This window comes from Caretta caretta, chromosome 2, assembly GCF_965140235.1.
Source record: "Caretta caretta isolate rCarCar2 chromosome 2, rCarCar1.hap1, whole genome shotgun sequence".
In the NCBI taxonomy this organism is placed as follows: Eukaryota; Metazoa; Chordata; order Testudines; family Cheloniidae; genus Caretta; species Caretta caretta.
In genome coordinates this window covers 61,801,922-61,827,153 of record NC_134207.1, presented here as the reverse complement: position 1 = coordinate 61,827,153, position 25,232 = coordinate 61,801,922, and the positions used below count along the sequence as shown (strand labels likewise).

Here is a 25,232-nt window from a genome sequence, read left to right as displayed (position 1 = left end):
CCCAAGCAAATTGGGCCATGTCCTTTCCCTTTGCTTCTTGAGTCCAACAACCCAAAAGTCTATGCCCCTGGTCAGTGCAGCCCCAGAGTTTGAAAATTTATCTGCAGAGTTTTACCTCCCAACCTGGATGGAGGTGGGAGGGTTAAGGGGCACCTTACATGGTCCAAAGCTGATTGCCCCACCTCTCCATGGGGCTCCGCTCCGCTCCACTAGCCGTCCCACGAATTGCTCTACTTTACCCTGCCAGCCCCCCATGAGCTGCCTCAGCCGTCCTGCAAACTGCTCTGCTCCACCAGCCACTCTGCTCTGCCAGCTGTTCCATGAGCTGCTCCAGCTGTCCTGCAAACTGCTCCACAATATATCTTTAGGCTCCCCCACTATTTAACACAACACTCAGTGATTTTAGCTCTTTTGTGATTTCAGCTTGTAGTGCCGGTGCACCATTGGTCCAAAGTGAATTCAGCTGAGCAACCTGTAACTAGACTCCTAATAGCAAAAAGAAAAGGAGTACTTGTGGCACCTTAGAGACTAACCAATTTATTTGAGCATAAGCTTTTGTGAGCTACAGCTCACTTCATTGGATGCTTTAGTCTCTAAGGTGCCACAAGTACTGCTTTTCTTTTTGAGAATACAGACTAACAAGGCTGTTACTCTGCAACCTGTCATTATGCTAGACTCCTAATGGAATCAAAATTACCTCTGACATTCTACAGTGGAAGGAGAAAAGTGCAATTGGCATGCAGGACCCTCAGCAGGAGGGCTATACCACCAGGTACTAATACCTGTACCCAGCCTCTCTCAATTCACTGAGTTTTGGAACCCATATCTCTTGCGCAGCAAGTGCTACTTACTTGATGGCGAGTCCCTCCATCATAACAAAAGGCCAAGTACAGTTCCAATATCCTTGATTCACATAATCAGGATAATAATTTATTCTTCTTGAACCAATAACAGAGCAACTGGGGATCCCACAGCAGCCAAAGTGACCATTTGGGCAGCTATGGGCTCATGCTAGGCGGGGTGGGTGTGCGTATGCAAATGAGATCAACCCCTGAAGTTCGTTTCCACAACTTGCCACAACTCACCACTAGATGTCAGAGTGGCGCTCATCCTGACTCTCCTTACACAGCCAACCATGCATTGTCCTGTGCTTCAGTTGGCTCTTGGTTATAGGTTAGTCCACAGAAAAAAACTGTTAAAAAGAAAGAGATAATAAATCAGCCCAAACTGTGGAAGGAGGAGGAGAGGCTCAGGTGGGAAGAGTTTGGACGAAGCACCAGGTCAGTCTGTGTGCACAAGGCTGGAATGCTGGCTGCAGTTGCAGCATCTCTGTAAATAGTTTTCTTAATAAAGAGCTAGTTCAGTTCTTAGAAACATGGAGTCCTCTCATGTTGTTACCCAGCAGGTGACACATGAAACAGTGTATACGACTGGGTGTCTAAGGACAGGGCCCAGGTGGCTGCACTTTGGGGTGGGAATACCTCTGTGGGCAGGGCTTAAATGCAGCGGGAGCTGGCCCAAGTGGAGCGTTGATAAATATTTTCAACCCTCCTGAAGTTTTCATAGCACGCCACACGGGGGAAGGAGGAGGCATAGGGAGCTCAGGTAATGCTCTATGGGAATTTAATTATGTCTGTGGCTAATGGGGGGGGGGCTCTATGTTGGGGGACAGAACAGCCTGGGGAGGGGGTCACCGCTGAGGGGGCCCTGCAGATGCATCAATCTTGAGCCTAGGTGGGAGTGCCTTGGATGGTGGGGCCGGCATCCTGCACTAGGAGGAATTAGGGTTTTAGCCTGGCGCACCTTGGGCTGCGTTAGTACGTATCCCGCTGTAGGGCGGAGGGGAGAAAGGAGCATCAGTTTGGGGGGAAGTCCCCGCCACGGTGTGTGGGGGAGGACTTATCAGAGCAGGCGCCTTGCTGCGTGTGTGTGGGGAGGGGGCCCATCAGCATAGGTGCTCTGCGGCAGCCGGAGGCCCCACGCTGAGGGGGCCATCTTGTGCTGGACCCGGGGTGGGGTGGGTGGCTCATTGCTGGGACCCAGCAGGTGCCCGGGTGTGGGGAGGCGGGGTGCGAGCCGGCAGACAGGCAGGGCCGCTCACGCCCTCCGTCCCCGTCCCCGACACACCCGCACGCCTGGAGCTTTTCATGTGCAGCGACACCCCTCGGCCGCCTGGGGCCGCTGTGGCGCCCGGACTCCGGCCCGCTCTTCCCAGCCTCGCGGAGCCCAGCTAAGCGCCGCTCAGGGAGGCGGCAGGCGCCTCAGGCCCACGCCTCTCTGTGGGTGAGCGGGAGGGGTGAGGAGCTCCTCCCCCCTCCGCCTGAGGCTGCGCCCGAAGAAGCCCCCTCCCAGCCACTCTCCTGCCCCCGCCTCCCCGGGGGGCAGCTCTCGCCCCTCCCTCTGACCTGCTGCCTCTGCAAGTATCGTGGCAGTGCTGTAGCAGGGGCTGCGCACGCCTGGCGGAGTGGGCGGGGTGCCAGCGGGTAAGGGGCGGTAGTGGATCCGTGGTGGGAGTATAGTGGGGGTGTAGAGATGCCCGTGGTTAAGGGGGGTAGTGGGTCAGTGGGGGATGTAATGGTGCCAGTGGTGGGGTGTAGAGATGCTAGCAGGTAAGGGGGTAGTGAGTCAGTGGGGGGAGTGTAGAGGTGCCAGCAGGCAAGGGGGGGGTAATGATGCCAGCAGATAAGGGGGTAGTGGGTCAGTGGGGGGAGTGTAGAGGTGCCAGCAGGCGGGGGGGGGGGGTAGTGGGTCTGTGGTGAGGGGTGTAATGGTGTCAGCAGGTAAGGTGGGTAGTGGGAAGGGTGTAGAGGTGCTGGGGGTAAGATGGGGTAGTGTCTCAATGGGGGTGTGTGTGTAGTGATGCCAGCGGTGATATGTAGTGGTACCAGCAGGTGGGGGGGGGTAATGGGGAGGGTGTAGAGGTGCCAGCAGGTAAGGGGGGTAGTGTTGCCAGCAGGGAGGATAATTGGGGTGGGTGTCTGTCTGGCTGGGCAGTTCAGTGTGCCAGGGTATCCAGCTAGTGTTCAAACAATGACAGGTTTCAGAGGAACAGCCGTGTTAGTCTGTATTCGCAAAAAGAAAAGGAGTACTTGTGGCACCTTAGAGACTAACCAATTTATTTGAGCATGAGCTTTCGTGAGCTACAGCTCACTTCATCAGATGCATACCGTGGAAACTGCAGCAGACTTTATATACACACAGAGAATATGAAACAATACCTCCTCCCACCCCACTGTCCTGCTGGTAATAGCTTATCTAAAGTGATCAACAGGTGGGCCATTTCCAGCACAAATCCAGGTTTTCTCACCCTCCACCCCCCCACACAAATTCACTCTCCTGCTGGTGCTAGCCCATCCAAAGTGACAACTCTTTACATAATCAAGTCGGGCTATTCAAACAATGTGTGTCTAGGAATAACATGAATAGTATTTTAAACTGCAGCAGTCCCATATTTTCTTCTCTCTGCAGCAGTGTAGTGTCAGTGGGGTGGCAGAAAGAAACTGGGTAGCTGGATTGGTCTGTACCTGGTTGCTGTCAGTCTGTGTGGGTGTAGTTAAATTGGATGTGCATGGCTTGAATTTAATGGAATGTGATCCATTTTCTTTGAGGTTTTAAGGAACAGAGCAACGTTTATCAAAGCAGCTGCAGGTCATGTGGGAGCAATTCCCAGGAGTTAGAGAACACTCTAATGGAATCATTCCTCATGTTGCGGTTACAGTTTTTCATTTTAACACTTTAAGCCCTTACTTCATATTCCCTTGCACATGCCCACAAGACACACACACACACAATATATAGTTTTGCCTTATCCCATCTTACAGGCTACTCTTCATAAGCATCCAGTTATTTCATTGAGATGTTTACATGACTGCATTTTCCCTTCACATCTAGGTCCACAGATACTACAGGAGGTCTTCCTTGAGTAAGCTCTGCCCCCTGTGAAAAGCCCAGCAGTTCTGCTTCCTCAACTGTAGTGGATGGCCAGAGCTATTTTTGAAGACTTAAGTGGTGTCTTGGGTTGGCCATCTGCACAGGGTGAATGTGATATACCAGGGTGCTACCCAGACTTGTTGGGCAGCTTTTTCATCCTTGCCCTGTAACCTGGGGTTCCTTGCAATGCCTCCTCCAACCAGGACTGCTCAGAAACAGCCACCAGCAGGAAGGTCACTCCCAGATGTGTTTATGTAACTGGTCACACCCTGGCTCTCACCAGCCTTGGTTATGCTAACCTTCTATGAGTCTATTCTGCAGGGTGATCCCAACGAACTCCCAACTCTAGATTTCCCCCCAGAAATGTATGTCTTTTTCTGCCCAGCTATATCCTGGACAGTCCAAATAACAGTAACTCTTCACTTAAAGTCTTCCCGGTTAACATTGTTTCGTTGTTACGTTGCTGATCAATTAGGGAACATGCTCATTTAAAGTTGTGCAGTGCTCCCTTATAATGTTGTTTGGCAGCCGTCTGCTTTGTCCACTGCTTGCAGGAAAAGCAGCCCGTTACAGCTAGCTGGTGGGGGCTTGGAACCAGGGTGGTCCGGCAGCCCCGCTATCAGCTCCCCTAAGTTCCCTGTGCAGCAGCCTCCCAGCAGGCTACCAATTGCCGGCAGTTCAGCTGTCCCTCCCCACACTGCCATGTGCTGCTCCTGCCCTCTGCCTTGGAGCTGCTCCTGGGAGCCTCCTGCTTGCTGTGAAGGGGAGGAGGGAAGAGAGGGGGGCTAATGTCAGGATGTCCCCATCCCCCCTACTCCTACCCCCTGTTTATCCCTTCTCCATATAGAGCAGGGTGGGGACAGGACAGGGCTCAGGACAGAGAGGGCTTGCGGGCCTCAGCTGCTGTCTCAACTTCCTGATTTTTTTTAAAGGCAATATACTTAGAATGGGGTCAGTGTACTTAAAGGGGCAATGCACATCTCTCTCTCCCACGCACATGGTTTATGTCTCTGTCTACCATGCTGTCTCCCCTCCCTCCATTCGTGCTGCCTTATAGAGTGTGAGGCTACATTAACAACAACATGTTAACCCTTGAGGGTTCTGCCCAATGCTAGTTCATCATTTAGCAGTAAGGCATTGCCTGGGAAATAGCCCACCCTCTTACTTCACCACCTCAACCAAGCTTCACAGTCATCATTGCTGTGTACAGTATTAAATTGTTTGTTTAAAACTTATACTCTGTGTGTGCATAATATATATATAAAATATAGTTTTTTGTCTGGTGAAAAAAATTTCCCTGGAAGCTAACCCCCACTATTTACATTAATTCTTATGGGGAAAATTGGATTCGCTTAACATCGTTTTGCTTAAAGTCGCATTTTTCAGGAACATAACTACTATGTTAAGTGAGGAGTTACTGTATATTAAATCTCTTATTCCTTTAAGGGAATACAACAGTTTACTACCTTAAATAGAGTTACCCAGACATTTTCATATAAACTCACTGGATTAGATAAACCAAGTTTATTAACTACAAAGAGAGAGATTTTAAGTGAGTACAAGTAATGAGGCATAAAAGTAATAAATTATTAAATATTATTAAACTCATAAAGATAAAACACTTTCTAATGCCTAATTTAACAAACTGTATTAGATTCAAGCATAGTTTCTCAACACATGCTTCTAGCAACATTACTGACCAAACTCTTCAGGTCAGAGCACCGCTCCTAATGTCCAACAGTTATTGCCATTGCCTTCTAAGGTGAAGAGGAAGAGAGAGAGGTGTCTTGGGGTGTTTGCCTTGCCTTTTTATAGTGTTTTAGTCTCTCTTTGAAAAGCATTTCCAGCTGAGAACCAGGAGACAGGTAGTCTACTGGAGGAAGGATGTTCCCTGCTGGGCTTTTTCACCTGTGTGAGCTCTTTGTTTTCTTCTTTCCCCTTTTATTGGTTGATGACTCTGTTTACTGTGTTAATGCCAATTAAGACAAGCATACACTTTGTTCAGAACAGGTCTATTTGACCTGTTTGGTGATATGTGAGTCTGCACATGTATTTTTAACATCATACAGAGGAAATTTATAACTTAACACATAAAGCTGCTATACACATTTTACCATATCACTGATCATCAAATTACGAGTTTTCTAATGAGACCTCATAAGGCATTCCTTGTACAAAGATTATTACAATAGTGTGTGAGATGTGAACATGGATATATTCCATCACAATGAATTTCTGTGGAGATGAGATCTAGAAGGAAGCAAACTAGACAGATATGTACAAACTGGACTAGCAATCTTCAGTCTAAACCACATTTAGCTGGAAGGCGCTACATGGGTAAGGTCTTAGTAAATATATATGTTTTTAAATTTAAAAAATTGTAAATATTTGAGTGTTTAGAGTAAGTCACTTTTCCTGATTGTGCTGCATCCTGTGAAAATCACACTGCGGGATCTGTGGATCTGGATGCAGAAGAGAATAGGAAATAGGCACTTCTGGTGCAGAGTTTAACTCCAGGTCCATGATGACTGACTGGTCTGGTTCCTTCTCCTTAAGTTTGCAGGGGATCTGCAAGAAGAATCTGTGGACCTGAATACTTGGAGAAAGGAGAATTTAAAGTAAGAAACAACATATATGATTTCTGATTACTTGTTAATGTGTTTGTATAACAACATTTATGTGCCTAATGTACAATATAGACCAAACAAATAAAAGTGCAAGCAGCCTACCCCAAGGAGCTTACAAAATAAGATCACAGTCCTGAAAACACATATGCATATACTTAACTTTATGCATATGAATAGTTCCATTGGTTTTACTCACCTGCATAAAATTAAGAATTAGCATAAGCCTCTGCACGGATCAAGGCCTAAATTTGAAAACATAAAGGAAATACATAGATTAACATTAGGTTAAAATTGTTAACGCCATTTCACTCTGGGTAAAAACTTGACTGACTGGTTGTACTGCCCTTCCCCATAAGGCATTGTCTAGTTAATGCACAGAAATACTGTGTGATTTTTTTTTTTTTTTCCCTATGTGGGTATAACTCTATACTACACAAAAACCTTAGAATTTTTGTTAAAGAATGGCACGCTTTTCTGGGCTCTCTAAGTTGTAAAAGTCACAAAATAGTTCATTGTCTCAAAATACTGGAACATTATTATTAGAAAATTTACATTAACAACATAATACTGTATTTCTTTGTGGGCAAGGGACTTTCCATTTTAAAGGGGAATTCAGAGAAAAATATTTCTGAAAGAGTTACATTGTTTGTAATGTTACAGAAGAAGGCAATATTTGTCTTTGCTTAGTTTCTTGGCTCCTAGTTTCACTTTTGATTGGTATGATGTCCTTATTATATATGTTTTATCCTTACTTATTTTATTATTACAGCATTCTTGAGCCCTGACCCTAATTCCACCACCTATGATTTATAGTAATATATTCTAACATTTTGATAAAAGAGAGCATAGAACTTCACTGGAAGATGAGACCAGATCTTCTGAAAATGAAAGAGGTTGCCCTTATTTACCTTGATAGGAGTGGTGGCCTTCAGAAATTTGTGGACGATTGCAAGCGATATAATGGTACTGTTTGTTCAGTAAACCTTCTATTAATATTGACAGACCAAACAAAGTTGGTTTAAAGAAAAATAACCTTATTTCTATATTTTGTGCTCTAAGACACTTGCTTATTGACTCTCTGCTCTGACAGACTCAAAGCAAAGTTATGCTGTCTATCGATTCATTATTTCGGTAAATCCTTCTGATATTGCTGAGTTGGATGCAGCTCTTGGAAATCAGATTCTGCACAAACCCATGAAAGCTGCACAGATTTTTCAGTCGGTAAGTGAACTTGTATGTTTACAGAGGCAGAAATCTATTCAACATTTTAAACCAAATTTTTCTTTGCAAAATCATTTTATTTTTGAATTACAGGTCTGTTTCATAGCTATTAAAACACTGTCATTAATTGAACAATTACAGACAGAGGCCCAAGTGAGTTTAAACTTTTTACCAGTTTAGATAAAAATAAAATAATTTTCAAGCAATATTAAGTTGTATTTAGAGATCTTTTCGGTGTTAATTTTTCAGTTTTAATTTTCACTTTCATTCAACAGTCCTATCAATCTAAACAAAAAATAGTTGGAACTTCTTACCCATGCATACTCTGAGTATGACAAGGTGGATATATGTGACTATGAGCTATTTTCACCTTATTTGGCACGTCCCTGGAATATGTTTTTGTAACTGTGTACCACATTGGGTTTTGTACATGAGTATTTGTCATTTATACTAAATATTTCAAATAAAAAAGATTTTTGTTTTAACGCAACCCTTTTTCTTTCATGAGATTAATATAGTGTTGAAACCAACACATTTGCCTCCGCTGCCAAGTTATGTTCTCAGCCTTTGTGAGTTTCCACTTGATTACATGTCTCAGAGATTTTATATGTCAGAAGGAATAGTGATTGCAATGGGAACTGTAACGAAATACACACAAGGAGCAAGATTCCTTTGTTCAGAGGAAACCTGTCCATTTTCTGAAGGTAAGAAAAAAAAAATGTAAAATGAGAAAAGTTCTAAACTCAAAAGGTTCTCTGATTGATTAGCCCATTAACTCAAACACATTATTTACATTAAAATCTAAGACAAATTTGGCATTTTCCTGTATAGATTTTATGTAATTTACACAAAGGAACTGCATATCTAGGATGCATTTTGATGTAGCGAGAGCATCACAACTTTCTGATTTATTCTGGTCAGCGGCCAGATTTACATTACAAAGGGTTTGCCTATATACCAGCAAACTCCACGCTCTGTCCCCTAAGCAGAGACAGCTTATACTGGCAAGTTCTTTTGCCAGTGTAGCTTATTACAGTTCCCTGAACAAAATAAGCTATACTGATTAAAGGATTTTTTGCTGGTAAACTGTATGTACACTAGGGCTGTTTGCCTGTATAAAATGTTGTAAAGACTCATACCCTAACCAATGTTCTTATACCAGCAAAAGTTTCTAGTGAAGACCTGGCCAGTGTCAGACTCCTGCCTATACAGCAGGACTAGATGAGGACTGATTCCTTCACAGCAGTCTAGGATTTATTAACTTTAATAACTTCTTTGATTTCTATGACACTACTTTCCCCTGCGTAAAATTACTCTGATGCTTAAGCTTTTGCAGGATAAACCCCTAAAATTGTTTTTTACAATCATAGGGACTGTGAAGGTGAAAAAGAGAAGCTAATTCCCAATGTCAGAATACTCATTTTAGAACACATTGTAATTATGTTTTTAATCAAGAAGACCTATATTAAACATAAAGACCTCATGTAGTTTTGAATGGAGCACATAGGGACATATCATCTCTCTGACTGCTTCTCACAAAACCAGGCTAACATGATGAGGTTAAGAATCTGTAATACGCAGTTCTGCCATCCAGCGGTAAAACTATAATCCAGGGGTGGCCAAACTGTGGCTCGCAAGCCACATGCAGTTCTTTTACCGTTAAAGTGTGGCTTGCAAACCCCATTCTCCACCTACCAGACTGGGAGGGGACTGCTCGGGACCTCTGCCTTGCAGTGGGGAGGTGGGGTAGGGGCTTCTGTACAGCAGGGAGGGGGGTCTCAGGGCATCAGCCCTGCAGGGCACACCTGCCGGGGCTCGGGGCTTCAACAGGAGTGGGGTTGAAGCTCTGAGCCCCAGCTCTCAAACTTCTGATGATTGTTGTATGTTGCTCGGAGGGGCAGTACGCCATAATTATTGATTTTTATTTGGTGGCAGGGGGAGAGACTCCCAAGTCATGAGAGAAACATAGAACATGCAATAAAGCTGTTCATCTTAAGAACAAGAAAATATGACACTTGAGAACTCCTGATTCTCAATTTAATGCTTTACTCACTGTACCACTCTGATTGGGGAATTAAAATGAAGGCTGTGTGCCATTTTTAAAGAGCCAGGAAGTTTTGAGAGCTTATACTTGTTACCACATAGTAAACTGGAATAAGCTGCATTTAAAACCAATTATATATTTTAAGTAACATAAAGTTCATTACAGATTATTATGACTAAATGTGAAGAAATATTTGGCTATATAGTCTATGTAATGCTTTCTATTAGGGTTTAATTATATAAGAGTGCATATACCTGGAGCTACAGAGTCTGCAACAGTGAGGAATGATTTTGTATGCAGTTTATGTGCTTCACCACTGCGAGAAGACATGAAATTTAGAGTACTTGGTGGTAAGAATTATGTAGTTTTATTTTTAGCTCTAAATTATCTTTCTACTTTTGATACATTTTTATTTACTTAGCTTATTCTTTAAAGAGTAAAGTACCACTCTTAAGAAATATAACATTCTACACCTGTTTATTTTGTAAGATAAACAGCTAGTTGAAATGATAGATGCAAAAGCTCTGAGTGCTTTCCAAGGATATTCCAACAATAAACCACATTTCAGGATTCAGTCTTTTACAGTTTTCCTAAGAGGTGAGTAGGCTGTGTATTCATCTATCCAAATATAATGATAAAATTGAATGAGATCTATCTGCTTAAACAGAAATGTTTTAGAACTGAATCAGGTTTCAGAGTAGCAGCCGTGTTAGTCTGTATCCGCAAAAAGAAAAGGAGTACTTGTGGCACCTTAGAGACTAACAAATTTTATTTGAGCATAAGCTTTCGTGAGCTACATCCCCATCGGATGAAGTGAGCTGTAGCTCACGAAAGCTTATGCTCAAATAAAATTTGTTAGTCTCTAAGGTGCCACAAGTACTCCTTTTCTTTTTTAGAACTGAATGGTATTCTTGTAAAATGGCTTTTTAATGGGAAGAAATCCTTAGTTTCCTTATATATTCATTTCTCTGGACAAAATCGTGAAAATAATTATAGTTTATATTTAGTTGATTATGTCATTTTTATTTGAAAAGGAACCCCATGTTGTAAGCCAGGCAGTTAAAGACAACACATGTCAAAACATTGGTTTATTCATATTTATTTTGATGTGTTATTTATAGGGCCCTACCTAATTCATGGCCAGGAAAAACGTATCATGGACCGTGAGACCTGGTCTTCCCCCATGAAATCTGGTCTTTTGTGTGCTCTTAGCCTATACTATACTGATTTTACAGGATCGACAAGAGTTTCTCAAATTGGGGGTCCTGACTCAAAAGGGAGTTGCTGGAGGGCAGGGTGTCACAAGATTATTATAGAGGAGATAGTGGAATTGCCACCCTTCTGTGCTGCCTTCAGAGCTTGGGAGCCAGAGAGTGGCGGCTGTTGGCTGGGTGCCCAGCTCTGAAGGCAGTGCCCCACCAGCAGCAGCGCAGAAGTAAGGGTGGCAAATGCCATACCATACCATCCTTACTTCTGCGCTGCTGCTGGCAGCAGCTCTTCCTTCAGAGCTGGGCTCTCAGCCAGCAGCTGCCGCTCTCCATCTGCCCAGCTCTGAAGGTTGCACCACTGACTGCAACAGCGCAGAAGTAAGGGTAGCAGTATTGCAAAACCCCCACACACACACACACAATAACTTGGCGACTCCCCACAACTCCTTTTTGGGTCAGAACCCCCTACAATTACGACACCGTGAAATTTCATATTTAAATAGCTGAAATCATGACATTTGCTATTTTAAAAATCCTAGGACTGTGAAATTGACCAAAATGGACTGCGAATTTGGTAGGGCCCTAGTTACTTAATTAAAATGTCTTGCCAGTTCAGCGTTATCTCACTTTCTGTGTAACTTGTTTCTTCCTCCTTCCTCTGGTTATATTGTTTTTCAGTGACTTAACATTTTTGGTAACATCCTTCCTCAATCTAGCCATTTTCCTTATTTTTTCATGATCTCTGGCTTCTGAGGTTTCTAACTTCCATTGCAAACAATACAGTATTTGGAATGTGAAAATTCAACTACAGGCTCCAAAATATTTTTTGCAGTATTGTAACCCTTTTCCATTTTTAAAAAATCATTAGTTCTGGTTTGGTGCTTGCTATTTAACATGTTTATAAATTCATCTATTTCTTTATATTTATTGAAAAATGTGTGTTAATCCATTTACTCCAAAATAACAAGCAACACAACTAAGTAGTGATCCTGTATGTGTATTATCACAAAGTAAAGCCTTTGGGCTGAATCCTGTGAGGTAATGTGTGCCCTCAACTTCCATCAGCTTCAGTGGGCACTGACAGGACATAGCATCTCACAGCTCAGGCCCATACTAGGTTGCATGTAACTTACATTACAAACCTTACCAAAGACAGTACAGGTTTTGAATGACATGAACAGAAATTTGAAGGTTTCCAAATATGTTTTTGCATTTTCTTTTAATCTATTTATTCTAGGTCCTTGCTTCTGAAGAAGAGTTCTGTATAAGCTTGAAAGCTTGTGTCTCTCATCAACATAAGTTGATCCAATAAAAGATATTATCTCACCAACCTTGTCTTTCTAATCTTCCTTTACTAAGGCATTTTGCCATCACATTTACTTGACAATAAGTGATCATGAGAACACTGCAAATCTCAGAGCAGAGATCTGAGAGTACGAACATTCTCCTTTGTGTTTCAGTTCAAAACTGCATTATCCATTTTCTCAATAAAAAATCATCCAATGGCTCGTCCCACCTACTTCCCTCACCTGGTGCCCTAAACTGTTATGAATTGTCTACCTGCATAGTTCTATTCCCATTCTTCAAGGCTGCATTGAATCAAACTGTTGTGTGTGCTGCTTCCTCTAAATTATATTTTCTAATCTGAACCACTGGTTTAACATATAAAAATGCCTTACATTAAAATTTTGCATTTTCTAATAAATCCCTATATTTCCATGTATATTTATTTTTTCTAGATGAATTGTCGAACAAAATGAAAATAGGAAACAGGTATAGGTTCATAGGAATTCCGGCCTGCGTACAAAACTGCTCACAAGTTACAGTGTGTATAGAAGTCAACAGTATACAGCTCTGTAGTCCAGAAGGTAAGAGAGCTGTATAGTAAATTAAAATGACTAAAAATAGATATTTTTATTAGATCAAAGGGTTGACCGTTAGTGCAGTCTGCTAGTACATAGAGATCCAGGTTTGGAAACAACTTTGGTACTTTCCATCTAGTAATCCTGAGTATGGGCTTGTCCCAATTGTTTTTTTGCCCAATATTGCTGTCACCCAATAAAAACACACAATACTATTGTCCACTTCTCTGTCTATTTAGGAAACTACAGAGCATTATTTATTGAGGTGCTTTTCCATTATCTTATTTCTAAGCTCTGCTTTTCATTAGAGGGTATTGTCTCAGTTCAGACCAAGGGCAACTGGATTTCGCCTCAGGCTTCCAGTCTCCAGCTATGGCTTTTCTTGGTTGGAGACCTTTGTCTCACTCCCTTCTGATGGGTATTTCCAGGCCGCACAGTCCCCTGCCTTCACTGTGTTATTTCCATCAGAGACAGGCTGCCCAAGCACATCTGCTTGCTTTCTCTTCAGAGATGGTTAACAATGTGACTGCCCACCGTTGTAAGTTACCACACAGTTCTTTCTAAGTAAGTCTATTTAATTAAGATAGAAAGCATTACAGAGAAAACATATTAAAAACAAAAAAAGAACCTATACGCATGCTAATAAGCTTACTAGAGATCACTTCATTCCTAACATGCTCTCGGGCAGAGGCAATCCTTCAATACCTCACCAAAGGCGTTTCCTTGTGATTTCAAGTTCATCACAGCTTTAGCTCAGAACAAGCACAGAGTCTTATGGGACCTCAGTAGGCCACATCCTTCCAATCCTCCCCTAAGGATTGGGGCCTGTCTGTTTGCTGGATCTGGAAGAAGGCACTGAGCCTGTTTAAAACCAGGCTATTTAACCAAAAATCTTTTCTTTTTCTGTTGGTCCCTGGAGAATCCAGTTTGAACTAGTAGATGAGGAACTTACCAGAGAGTATTCAGAGGAACAGCCGTGTTAGTCTGTATTTGCAAAAAGAAAAGGAGTACTTGTGGCACCTTAGAGACTAACCAATTTATTTGAGCATGAGCTTTCGTGAGCTACAGCTCACTTCATCAGATGTATACCGTGGAAACTGCAGCAGACTTTATATACACACAGAGAATATGAAACAATACCTCCTCCCACCCCACTGTCCTGCTGGTAATAGCTTATCTAATAGCTTATCTACCTGTTGATCACTTTAGATAAGCTATTACCAGCAGGACAGTGGGGTGGGAGGAGGTATTGTTTCATATTCTCTGTGTGTATATAAAGTCTGCTGCAGTTTCCACGGTATACATCTGATGAAGTGAGCTGTAGCTCACGAAAGCTCATGCTCAAATAAATTGGTTAGTCTCTAAGGTGCCACAAGTACTCCTTTTCTTTTTACCAGAGAGTAGCTTCACAAGGGCTAAGAACTGAAGGAATTACATTACCTCTCCCGTCTCCTAAAGGAGTTACATATAACTCCACAATAACACATACAGAACTGCATTTTTAATACAAGGGCCCCCAAAGGTATCAATCCTAACTCAGCAAGATTTAACTTCATTCCATAAAGTTTGTCCAGGATGATGCAAATATTGTCAGTCTGTCACAGGTATATTTAGATTGTATCTTAGATGGCCATATAATTTCAATTTATGTACTGGCTCTCTTACTCAATATGTATTAGTGGACACAGTGTCCTTTACCTGCTTAATAATAGTAAAACTAACATTTTAAGCTGTTCACAGTCTGAATATTTGTTATCCTAAAATAAATTCCAAATATACCTCGTTTAATGATTTTTTTTTCTGATAATAGGATCTACCTAATGCTGATTTGTTTTAATTATATGAATAGCTCTGTTAAAAAGTGTTTAAGATATCCTTTTTTTATATTAGGTACTTCTTGTATCAGTGAGAATTTTAAGTATCTGCTCTCCTTGACTTCAAGTTCACGTTGGAGGTTTACAGCCATACTTGCCAACATCTTTGCTTCTCAAGTTGTCCCACCAGGCACTTACAATACTCTTAAACTGTCCATACTGTTGAGTCTAGTCCAGATGTGTGACAGAGACAGTGAGACAGGAGATTACCTGGATCTTTTGATTGTGACCAGTGACACTCTAATAGCAGATAGGTAAACTGACACCTGTATTTTTTTTTTATAAGCACATTTGACTTTAAATAAAAGATTTGCCAAGTTTTTATATAGAGAGGCTTGATATTTTCTCAAAAGGAAAACAGAGTTCACACTTTAAATTGTATCCTGGGGTTTTACTCAGCAAAATAACTTTTTTTAATAAAGGATATAAATTTTTGATTTCTGAGCTCTCCTTTCCTTTGTCATCCGTGTGCCAGGTCTTCATTATTATACTGCTGAGAGGGAAGCAAACTACGTGATGGTCATGTGGGGCACGTGCGATCCAGTGGGATTAACTGACCTGCTGCTTATGTCCATGGTGAAATTTAAGGCTTTGCTTTTAACGAGTAAAGCATTTAATGATCAATCTTCTAATTAACTTGCCGAATTTCTAGCATCAGTCCTGTTTAGCAGAGGCCTAACTATAGTCCTTCTAAAGTTGCTATTCAAAGGACTACAATCTATGGCTACAGAAGCAAAAATTTGCCCCTCTCAAGCCTTAAGTCACTCTGATATAACACTTTAGTCTTTTCTAAACTAGCTATTTTGTCAAAAATGTCACTGTTGTGACCTCCAGTTCAGCTCCATCAGTGATTAACAAGGTTCAAATGGCTGCTGGTATTTTTATCTCTGTGTTGTTTTGACTCTTGGTTGCCAGGTGTCTAGTTTTCGACCGGAATGGCCGGTCAAAAAGGGACCCTGGTGGCTCCAGTCAGCACCACTGACCCCGTCAGTGGCACAGTGGGGCTAAGGCAGGCTCCCTGCCTGCCCTGGCTCCGCACGGCTCCTGGAAGCGACTGGCATATCCCTGCAGCCCCTGGGAGCAGATGTGATCAGGGAAGTACCGCGTGCTGCCCCTGCCCTAAGCGCTGCCTCCGCAGCTCTCATTGGCTAGGAGCTGCGGAGGTAGCGCCTTCAGGTGTGGGCAGTGTGCACCATGCAGAACTGGCTGGCCATGCCACCTAGGGTCTGGACATGGCGGCCACTCCCAGGAGCTGTGCAGAGCCGGGGCAGTCAGGGAGCCTGCCTTAGCACTGCTGTGCCACTGGCCGGGAGCTGCCTGAGGTAAGCGCTGTCTGGCTGGAGCCCACGCCCCGTACCCCCTGCCCCAGGTAAGAACCCCCTCCTGTACCTAACTTCTTCCCCGACCCTGCAGCCCCACCCTCTGCCCCAGGTCAGAATCCCCTCCCGCACCCAAACTCACTCCCAGAGCCCGCACCCAACCCTCGGCCCCAGCCCTGAGCCCCCTCCTGCACTCTGAACCCCTCAGCTCCAGCCTAGAACCCCCTCCTGCACCTCAAACTCCTCATCCCGAGCCCATACCCCCAGCCAGAGCCCTTACCCCCTCCTGTATCCCAACACCCTACCCCAGCCCAGTTAAAGTGAGTGAGGGTGGGAGAGAGCGAGCGATGGAGGGAAAGGGGATGGAGTGAGTGGGGGGGACGACAGGGCGTCAGAGAAGGGGCAGGGGTGTTCAGTTTTGTGCAATTAGAAAGTTGGCAACCCTAGTTTTGACCTGAGTGGGTATAGTTGACAGTGGTAAAAACACTGATGGCTGTGCACCCACACCAGTGCACCCACTCTTGCTACTGATAGTGGAGCTGACCTGATGATAGCAATTATGGGAAATCTTTGATTAAAAACAAAGTTTAAATAGTCACCCCCTCAGACAGCCACTATTGGACTCAAATTACCTTAGTAATCATTCATAATATGAATACAACTTTTCTACTGTGCATGTTTGACACAATTTTAAATCTCTATTTCCCCCTCCCCCCACACAAACATGACATCATTATGCTTCCTCAAAAAGGCCTACAAACATGGCAAGTGTGAACTTTGTTTTCAGCCATTTGAGTTTCAACTGCAACGAAGGTCAGGAAAATATTCAGGCAATGGGAGAAATGCTTTCCTCACTATCCCATCCTTTCACAAATGATTAATTGAACATGTTTAGCTCAATTTTTTAAAAAAATTACCTTTTGTTTGAAGCCAAGCATGAAAAGATTAAAACAAAATTTTTTTCAGAAGTTATGAGTAACTGAAAAAGAGGTGAGAATAGAAACACCTACTTAACAATATGTTGCACCCTATGAATGCTTAGTTATTGTTATCTATAGGGTCTCAGAAGTACACATAGCACTTTACAGTCTCCCCCTGAGGCCTTCACTATTCACAGTAACCCACAAAATTATATATAGGATAACAAAGTACCTTACAAATCTCATCTCAGATACTTATATAGCCTCTTTTACTGTAATATCTAAGCATTGCCCAATATTTAAATGCCTTTAATTCTCACAACACTCCCGAGAGGTAGGGAAGTACTATTATCCCCATTTTGCAGTTGGAGAATTGAGGCACAGAGAGACTAAGAACTAGATTGCTAAAGGTATTTAGGTGCCTAAATACCTTTAAAAATCAGGGTGTTAAGTGACTTGTCCAAAGTCACACAGGAAATTTTTGGCAGAGCAGGAATTTGAACCTGGGTCTCCAACCAATACTTTAACTGTACCCATGCCTCAGAGTCTTTGGGTCCACTTCTATGTAGATTTACAGCCCTTTCACCAGTCACCATACATGAGGCAAAATGGTCAGGACTACGGCAGTAGAGGCTTGATCCTGCACTCTTTAAAGTCAGTGGTAAAACTTCTATTGCCTTCAATGGGACAGAATCAGACACTAGCAATGTGGGAAGACAATTCAATCCCTCCTCTGACCCAACTCAGAATTTTGCCTTGTATGCTAGACGAATTTAAGAATATTAAATTAGAATACAGATGGAAGTTATGCTTCTTCATGTAGTTAGTGCTACTCGAAGGAAACTATTAAAGATAAAGAGGAGCAACTATTTCAACTAGTGCCCCTTTTGTGGTTACGTAAAGGAAACCCTGAGTTTTACCTTAATATTCAGAAATATTTTATACTCCTATAAAATTACTTATTTTTTTCCTTCTAAATGCTCTACCTTATTCAAATCAAGTGCCTATGTGTGTACTTTTAATACCAATTTTATAAATACCATTAGTTTGTGTAAAGGGAAAATAATTTAAGTAAATTTTTTGCAGGTGTTGCAAATTGCTGACAATTATTTTTTCCCTAGGCTCTTGAATTACAGTGTTTGTCTTGTAGCCCGTGGCATACGGCACCCAGCATCTAATGACGTTTTTCCTACTGTGTCCAAAGATAAGCATGGAACTGGAACTGCTAGCATTCAGGCTTGCAGTGCTCTGCTGGCCAAAGGTGGTATCTGCTTCATAGGAGATTTGTTGTCACATAAAAAGGATAAACTTGAACTTCTGCAGTCAGGTAACCAGTACAACGCCATTCTGCATATACTGAGCAATCAGAAGAGGGAAGAAATCAGTGCTAGAGGAGAGACAAGTAGAGCCAGGGCTAGACACTGGGGACCACCAGGCCGCGACAAAGTTAGTTTCTTCAATTTGTTCAGGGGCCTTTAAATCCTAACTGCAACTCTACTCTCATGCACTCTTGACAGGGATGTTATTATTTCTCCCTAACTGCTGAGAAAATCACCTTCTCTATCATCAGAAAAATCTCATATATGCCATAGATAGGGGGAAAAGTGAGTGGATATTAACAGTACTGGGGAAGATTAATGAGATTTTTACATGAGTGGATCTTAAAGGAAGGCATGATAGGATCACAGACTTATTAGGGCAGAAGAGCTACCTACTACATTAACTATTTTTAAATTATAGAAAACTAGCTTATGCAGGATACAAGTCCTGGCACTGGAGAGCCCTCAAATTATATTTAGGAGTTGATGCAAACTAAGCACATTTTCGCATGGCGTGGTAAGTTTTAGAGAGAGAGCCTGTTCTTGAAGATGGAGCACTCCTTTGTCTGTATCACAGCTATAGTAATTTGAACAAAGCAAAACAACATAACCCTCTGTTTTGTTTAACTTACATACAGACCAAGGGTGGTATCTTAGCGCTAGTTAGTTTACCAAGAGAGTGTGTTACACTGCCTTGTATACAGCTAGCTAACTGAATTAGTTTGATGTAAGTAAAAAAAACTAGGAGTACTTGTGGCACCTTAGAGACTAAAATCTATTTGGGTATAAGCTTGCGTGGGCTAAAACCCACTTCATCAGATGCATGGAGTGGAAAATACAGCAGGAAGATATATATACACAGAACATGAAAAAATGGGTGTTGCTATACCAACTGTAACAAGACCAATTAATTAAGGTAGGCTATTATCAGCAGGAGAAAAAAACCTTTTGTAGTGATAATCAGGATGGCCCATTTCAATTGACAAGAAAGTGTGAGTAACGGTAAGGAGGAAAACAATGAGCATGCGGAAATAGCTTTTACTTTGTGTAATGACCCATCCTTTCTGCAAAGTGGACTAGATGGCATGTTCTTGTCATAGGGATATGAAAATCTTTAGCTGGAGAGTACAGTGGTTTTTGCATGCATGAGTATTTTCTCCACCCCCCTGCACTAAATGCATTAGGATTACTTTTACAATTTTCTATCAGTTACTTTGAAGAGATCCTGACTTTTCCATAAAAACTAAGTACAATATGTATTTGGAATTATTCTCAGATCCTATAACCGGGATTAGAGATTTAATGTTACATTACAGTAGTTTAATTTAAGTAAATAACATGTTTGTTTGACCTGATAGTGCTGGAGAGCAGAACCACTACAGTATTTATTCCTGGAAAGAAGTATGGAGAAGATGTTGACCAGCAAGTTATTCTTCCAATTCAGACCAGTTTCTGGACTTTTGTAAATGAGGATTCGTCTTCCAAAAAATATGTACAAAAGGATAACACTCTAATTGGCAAGCTGGTAAAACATATACTTTGTTATGGAAAAGTTATGTAACGAGTCTGGAGATGTAAACAATACTACATGTAAAACAATGGAAACAAACATAAATAGGTGACATCTCCGCAGAAGCCACAGTGAAGTCACTTTAAAGCCCATATCCTCTAAAATAGGCCAGCTTTTCTAAACATGAAGCCTTTATTTATACAAGGGTTTATCCTGCTCCTACAGCCTTTCAATAAACAGGATTGTAGAGTGCGTCCATGTGTGACATTGGACTACCCTATTCCCCCCACCCCCCATAGTAATTTCACTCAAAATACCTTTGCACTTGCACACCTATCACGGAGGGGAAGAGCCTGCCATGTTCTCTCAGTATACTCAGAAGTAAATTGATTTTTTTATGTTGATTGAAAAATAAGCAGTTGAGCTTTTCAGTCATATTGCTTTGGGTTTTATTCTGTTTAGGACTTGAGATCAGTATCAGCTAACCTTATGGATGCTTTTGGGCTGTTGATACACTGCAATGAATTATCTTGCCAACTAACTCTTCCTCTTTTGGATCACATCGTGAAAAAAGCCATTGATCCAGAAGAAGTACCTTATATGATCTCCCAGCAGTTCAGAACACAAGATTATGAAGAGGTAACTAGCTCTAGTTCAGAACAAAATTGTATTTGATAATTTAGCACTATTACTTGGCGTGATGTGGTTTTCCTGAGATGATTTGTATACTTCCAGCCCTGCAGATATTCACTTATTATTCCGTGCCCCCTTGTGCTCTCACTGAAGTCAACATGAGTTTTGCCATTTTCATGGATAAAATCAATTTCCCATCTATAAATTAGCGGTATTTTCTGAACATTTATCTAGTGGGGTAGCACCCTCTTTGTATCTGTTCTGCAAAGTACCACCTCAGGACTAAATATGTTGTTGTAAGTAGTATTAAATCATGTTATTTTCAGAAGAACCACTTTCTGAGGGCACAGGGATGTGTGCGCACCTCTTCCAGGAGGGAAAATGCAGGTATATATTATCAGAGTATAAGCAAAACAGTAATGACTATTTAATATTTTTTTAAAAAGGCTGACTTATTAATATTCACAGCAGCCTAATTGTGCAGGATGGACACTATCGTTACTGAATTGAACATGGTCCAACTCTATAGTGACCTGATGCACATTTGATACTAACAGAATATTCATGTTCCTGCACCACTCAAGGCACTTCAAAACGTAAAACTTTAATTGCAATTAATCTGATTTCACCCTAAATCACAGTAAGAAAATGTCTATTAGCAGGAAAAATACACTTTTTGAAAGATGCTAATGTATATGTGACAAACAACTTCATTGTATCTTCTATGTACCAGGTTGCTTTTTGGGGTTTCTACAGTAATTTTTAAACACTACTGACATATCACAGGCTACCACCGGCATCAGGAGCTACACAGCTCCTTTGTTGTTCAGTCAGAGATTCTCATGGTAGCAGTACAAGTTCCAGCAATAGCAGATGCTCAGTAAATCAGTTGAACTGACCATTGTCTGGCTGAGAGCTAGTGCTTAAAATTTAAACTAGAGGTAATCTGACTGTCCAGTGCAATGAAATCAGCAACAGGTATCCCAAGAGAGCGGCCAACAATATGGGGAACTATTTTTAAATCAAATTTTGGTTAACTATTTGCATTCAGGAGGATAGAAATTGGGTTTTAAAAGTTTAACCCTGAAACGTCATCCAAATTCAGACCTGGTGCAAGCAAGTTCATTTCCAGTGACCTCATCTCCTGCTACCACGACTGAATTTGGCCCAGTTTCATAATTATAGGCTAATGAACAAAACATGCACAACTAATGTCCTAAATTACATGTACAGATTAAAAATAGGGATAGCACACAAATCTGAACAAAACTTACGTTCAGAGATTAAACCCTTCTCATACTAAAAATTAATCTGTTTTGTACACATTTGAAGCCATTTATATACTCTCCTTTTAAAGAGCCAAACTATTAAACTCCATTTGGTCTCTTGGTTTTTTGAAACAATAGTGTTGATAAATGTAATTTTAAAAAAAGTTGATCTCCAGTATGCAGTGTGAACAAGATTGGAACCTTTCTATTAGTATAGTGCATGTTTATTTCAAATGAATATTTCAGTACACTAGAGAATATTTATTTAAAATGATTGAGGGAGTTTCTAGCATATTTGTTTAAATTTAATAGATTTGTGAACAAATTACTTGTTTCTATACCTGAGACAGCCATATTGCTGTGTAAATGGTCATAATCCTTTTTAAATATTGCGTTAATATGGAAAATATTGTCTAGATATATTAATACTATGCAACTGATATGAATATCAAAATGAGCTTCGGTTGTAAGTTTTCAACAGTATTCCTTAAATATTTAAAATTTATGCTGTTTTTAGCTTATTGCATTTGCTAAGAATTTGCAAGTAGAACTCAGTTCAGAAGCAGAAAGACTCATTCATGGCTACTACCTAGCAAGTCGCAGAATCAGAACAGATTCTATTCATGGATCAAAACTATCAACGTCTGCACTGAAAATCCTGTATGTTTTAATTTTCCTAATTAAATTGCTTAACTTCTTCATGCCTACTTGGGAGATCTTTGGATACAAAGGCCTTCAAGTTTTCTGTCTAGGCCTGTATAGTAGTTTATACAGAATTTATAATTGTAGGATGTTCAGATTTCCTGAATTTCTCAGAATATCTCCAGAAATGTCTGTTTGAATAAATTTATTTGCTCATTTGCCAGCCATGAAAAATAATGGCTATTTAAAAGCCAAACCTCACAGTTAGAGTAACTAGTTCTGACACAAATCTACAAAAATAAAGAAATTGAGTTGATTGTTGCAATATCCTGAATTCAATACCTTAGTGCTTGAGCAATGCAATAATTATAGTCCCCTACTAGTTTCATACAACATGCATTCCCAGAATATTGTGGGACAAGTGATGCACAAAATAGTTCTGTACATATTTGGCTGTGATGGAACAATCAATATGTAACTTTGCCCACTTGAAATCATTTGAATACCCCCCACAGTATTTAAGCGTGTAAAACTTGGCTATGGTATGGAAAATAAACTACAGGAGTACTATTGATTGCCCCTATAGTTAGCTTTTTATGTAGTCATTGCAGAGTACACCAATATATTTTGTGTAATATACTGTTTGAGACACTGGCATTTTTGTCTTTTAGGGTTTCATTGTCTGAAGCACACACTAAACTGAGTTTAAGGAGGAAAGTACTTGAGGAAGATGTGTTGATTGCTGTCTTGTTATTTGAATCATCTGTCACTTTAAAACACGGTAAAAATAACTAAGTGTTAACTGACTGGATGTTTGTTAGTTAGTATTAGGTTTAAATGTGTAGTTTTTTTATATTTGGTCACTTAACATTAAATTTAAACACAATTAAACTAGATCAAAGATCTAATCAAGTTTGAATTAAGGCATCTCAAATTTGGATAGAAATACCTGTGTTTTCTTACTTAAAGCACTGTTTCCATGCTAAGAGTAAAGTAACAAAGTTGACTTGATAGGAACAGAATGCTAAAGCAAAACACCACTCTGAGAAGCAAGAATTATTTTGGCTGTACCCAGCTTCTCAGACAACATTTACAGCTTTCCTCCTACTCATTCCCTAATTAGAAGGGTGGATCTACCAAAGACACTCTAGATACCTCATATTAATGGTGTCAGGAGCTTAATATTGATGAATTGAAATTTCTGACGTAGCATTACATTTCAAAGGCAATAAGCACCAGCCATTTTAGACTTAAAATCAATTTTTCTTCTCCATAGCAAGAGATTTTTTTTCAAGTTATAACAGTAGAGGATGATAGTCCCAAGGTTTCTTTTACAAAAAAGATCTGATATATTGTAATGTTAGGAAATTCCCAGGTGAGAAGGAATTTTTCCTGTCATGAGTCCTGATCCTGCAATGAGCTCCCTGTGGCTGTAGAAGAATCATTAAAGGATCCGAGTGTCAGAACCTCCATGTGCAAGAGCTTAATGGAGTATCTTACCTGCCTCTTGAAATTTCAAGGCAGATTGCTATTGAGTTGAACTAAATTCAAACCAGAAGAAGTGTAAAGCTCATATCTGATACCAAACCCACAGGAGCATTTTTTAAAGAGACAGAAAATTAGAAAACAAGGTAGAAATATTATTTTATAACATGTGGTTGGTGTTCTTTCCATAAGTCATCCTTTCAAATGTCACTAAGATGAAGCAGAACCGTTGGGCAAGAGGATTTTCCAGGAGTGTATGGAATCTATTAACATAACATTTTAAATTCAATTATTCTTTGTGTAGGTGCCTCTGTATTTTGTGTAGCTCCAAATGCAGTGTTTCCATTTGACCTCATTGATGAAAACTCTCTGCAGCAAAGAGATGTTTATCTGATGCAGTGCCATCAGCAACTGTTACAGTTTATTGCCACATATGGCCCTGGAACACATGTTACTACTAGTGAAGAATAAAGAACCCATTCTGAAAGCAGAGCTTGTTCCTACTTCAAAGTTTTGATTTTTTTAGAAAATGTAAACAAATTTAAAGTTTTAGAGTGATGCTACTGCAAAATGTATATGAAAATTGATGTTTTATGAAATTGCTACTCCTATGGATAAAAGTTTGTAACCAACTCAAAATTAAACAATATTACACGTTAAGTTTCTCAGACTGAACATACCACTAGACTGCTGGCTTCTCAAAGCTGTGACATCTAAAGATAAGATGACCCAGAGAAGAAAAGCAAAGCACCATACTCGTGCTGCTTGCTGCTGGAAATACTACGTAGGTGACAATGCTCATGACCCCACAAATATTAAAATGTACCAAGTGAATGGTAGTGAGAAACTTATATTAGGAATAAGAGGAAAACAAAAGTTTAAATAAAAATGGTTTAAAAAAAAAATGAACCGCTGCTGTCAAATGACTTATAATCTAAAAAGTAGTTTGTAGAACAATTTATTCAGAATCTAGTGATTAAATTTTGTCTGCATTCTGTGGGCTTTTTTGCTGCTGCAGTTCTTTCAACTACACATCAAAAGTGCTTCATAAAAACTGTGTGTATGTACATACTAAATGTTTTTAAACAACTATCTTTTTATTCAGACATGTTTAGAGGTACGATAGCTATTTTATTATTTGTATTCCAGTAGCACTTAGAGGCCTTGAAGTGAAATGAGGGCCCCATTGTTTGTTTAGCACCTAATAGGAGACAGTCCCGGCACTGAAGAGCTCATACTCTAGTCTAAACAGAAGAGACAAAGGATAGGAGGGGAAACGGAGGTGCAAAGTAACTTGCCTACTAGTCATGACCTGTATGACAGAACCCAGGTCTCCTGACTCCCTGTCCAGTACCCTCAGCCACTAGACA

The 25,232-nt window shown here is 40.9% G+C and overlaps 1 protein-coding gene across 1 annotated transcript; it reads left to right on the top strand.

Annotated features, from left to right (window-relative positions):
• The first annotated feature begins 2,209 nt into the window (after nt 1-2,209).
• Nucleotides 2,210-24,785, top strand: MCMDC2 (minichromosome maintenance domain containing 2). Its single transcript, XM_048840854.2, has 16 exons — nt 2,210-2,483; nt 6,487-6,548; nt 7,327-7,520; nt 7,648-7,778; nt 7,872-7,931; nt 8,287-8,482; nt 10,050-10,172; nt 10,312-10,419; nt 12,770-12,898; nt 14,783-15,020; nt 18,127-18,332; nt 19,683-19,849; nt 20,297-20,473; nt 22,253-22,395; nt 23,049-23,158; nt 24,167-24,785. Exons 3-16 carry the CDS (start codon nt 7,421-7,423, stop codon nt 24,331-24,333), a joined length of 2,055 nt encoding a protein of 684 aa, XP_048696811.2. The 5' UTR covers nt 2,210-2,483; nt 6,487-6,548; nt 7,327-7,420; the 3' UTR covers nt 24,334-24,785.
• The last annotated feature ends 447 nt before the right edge of the window (nt 24,786-25,232 follow it).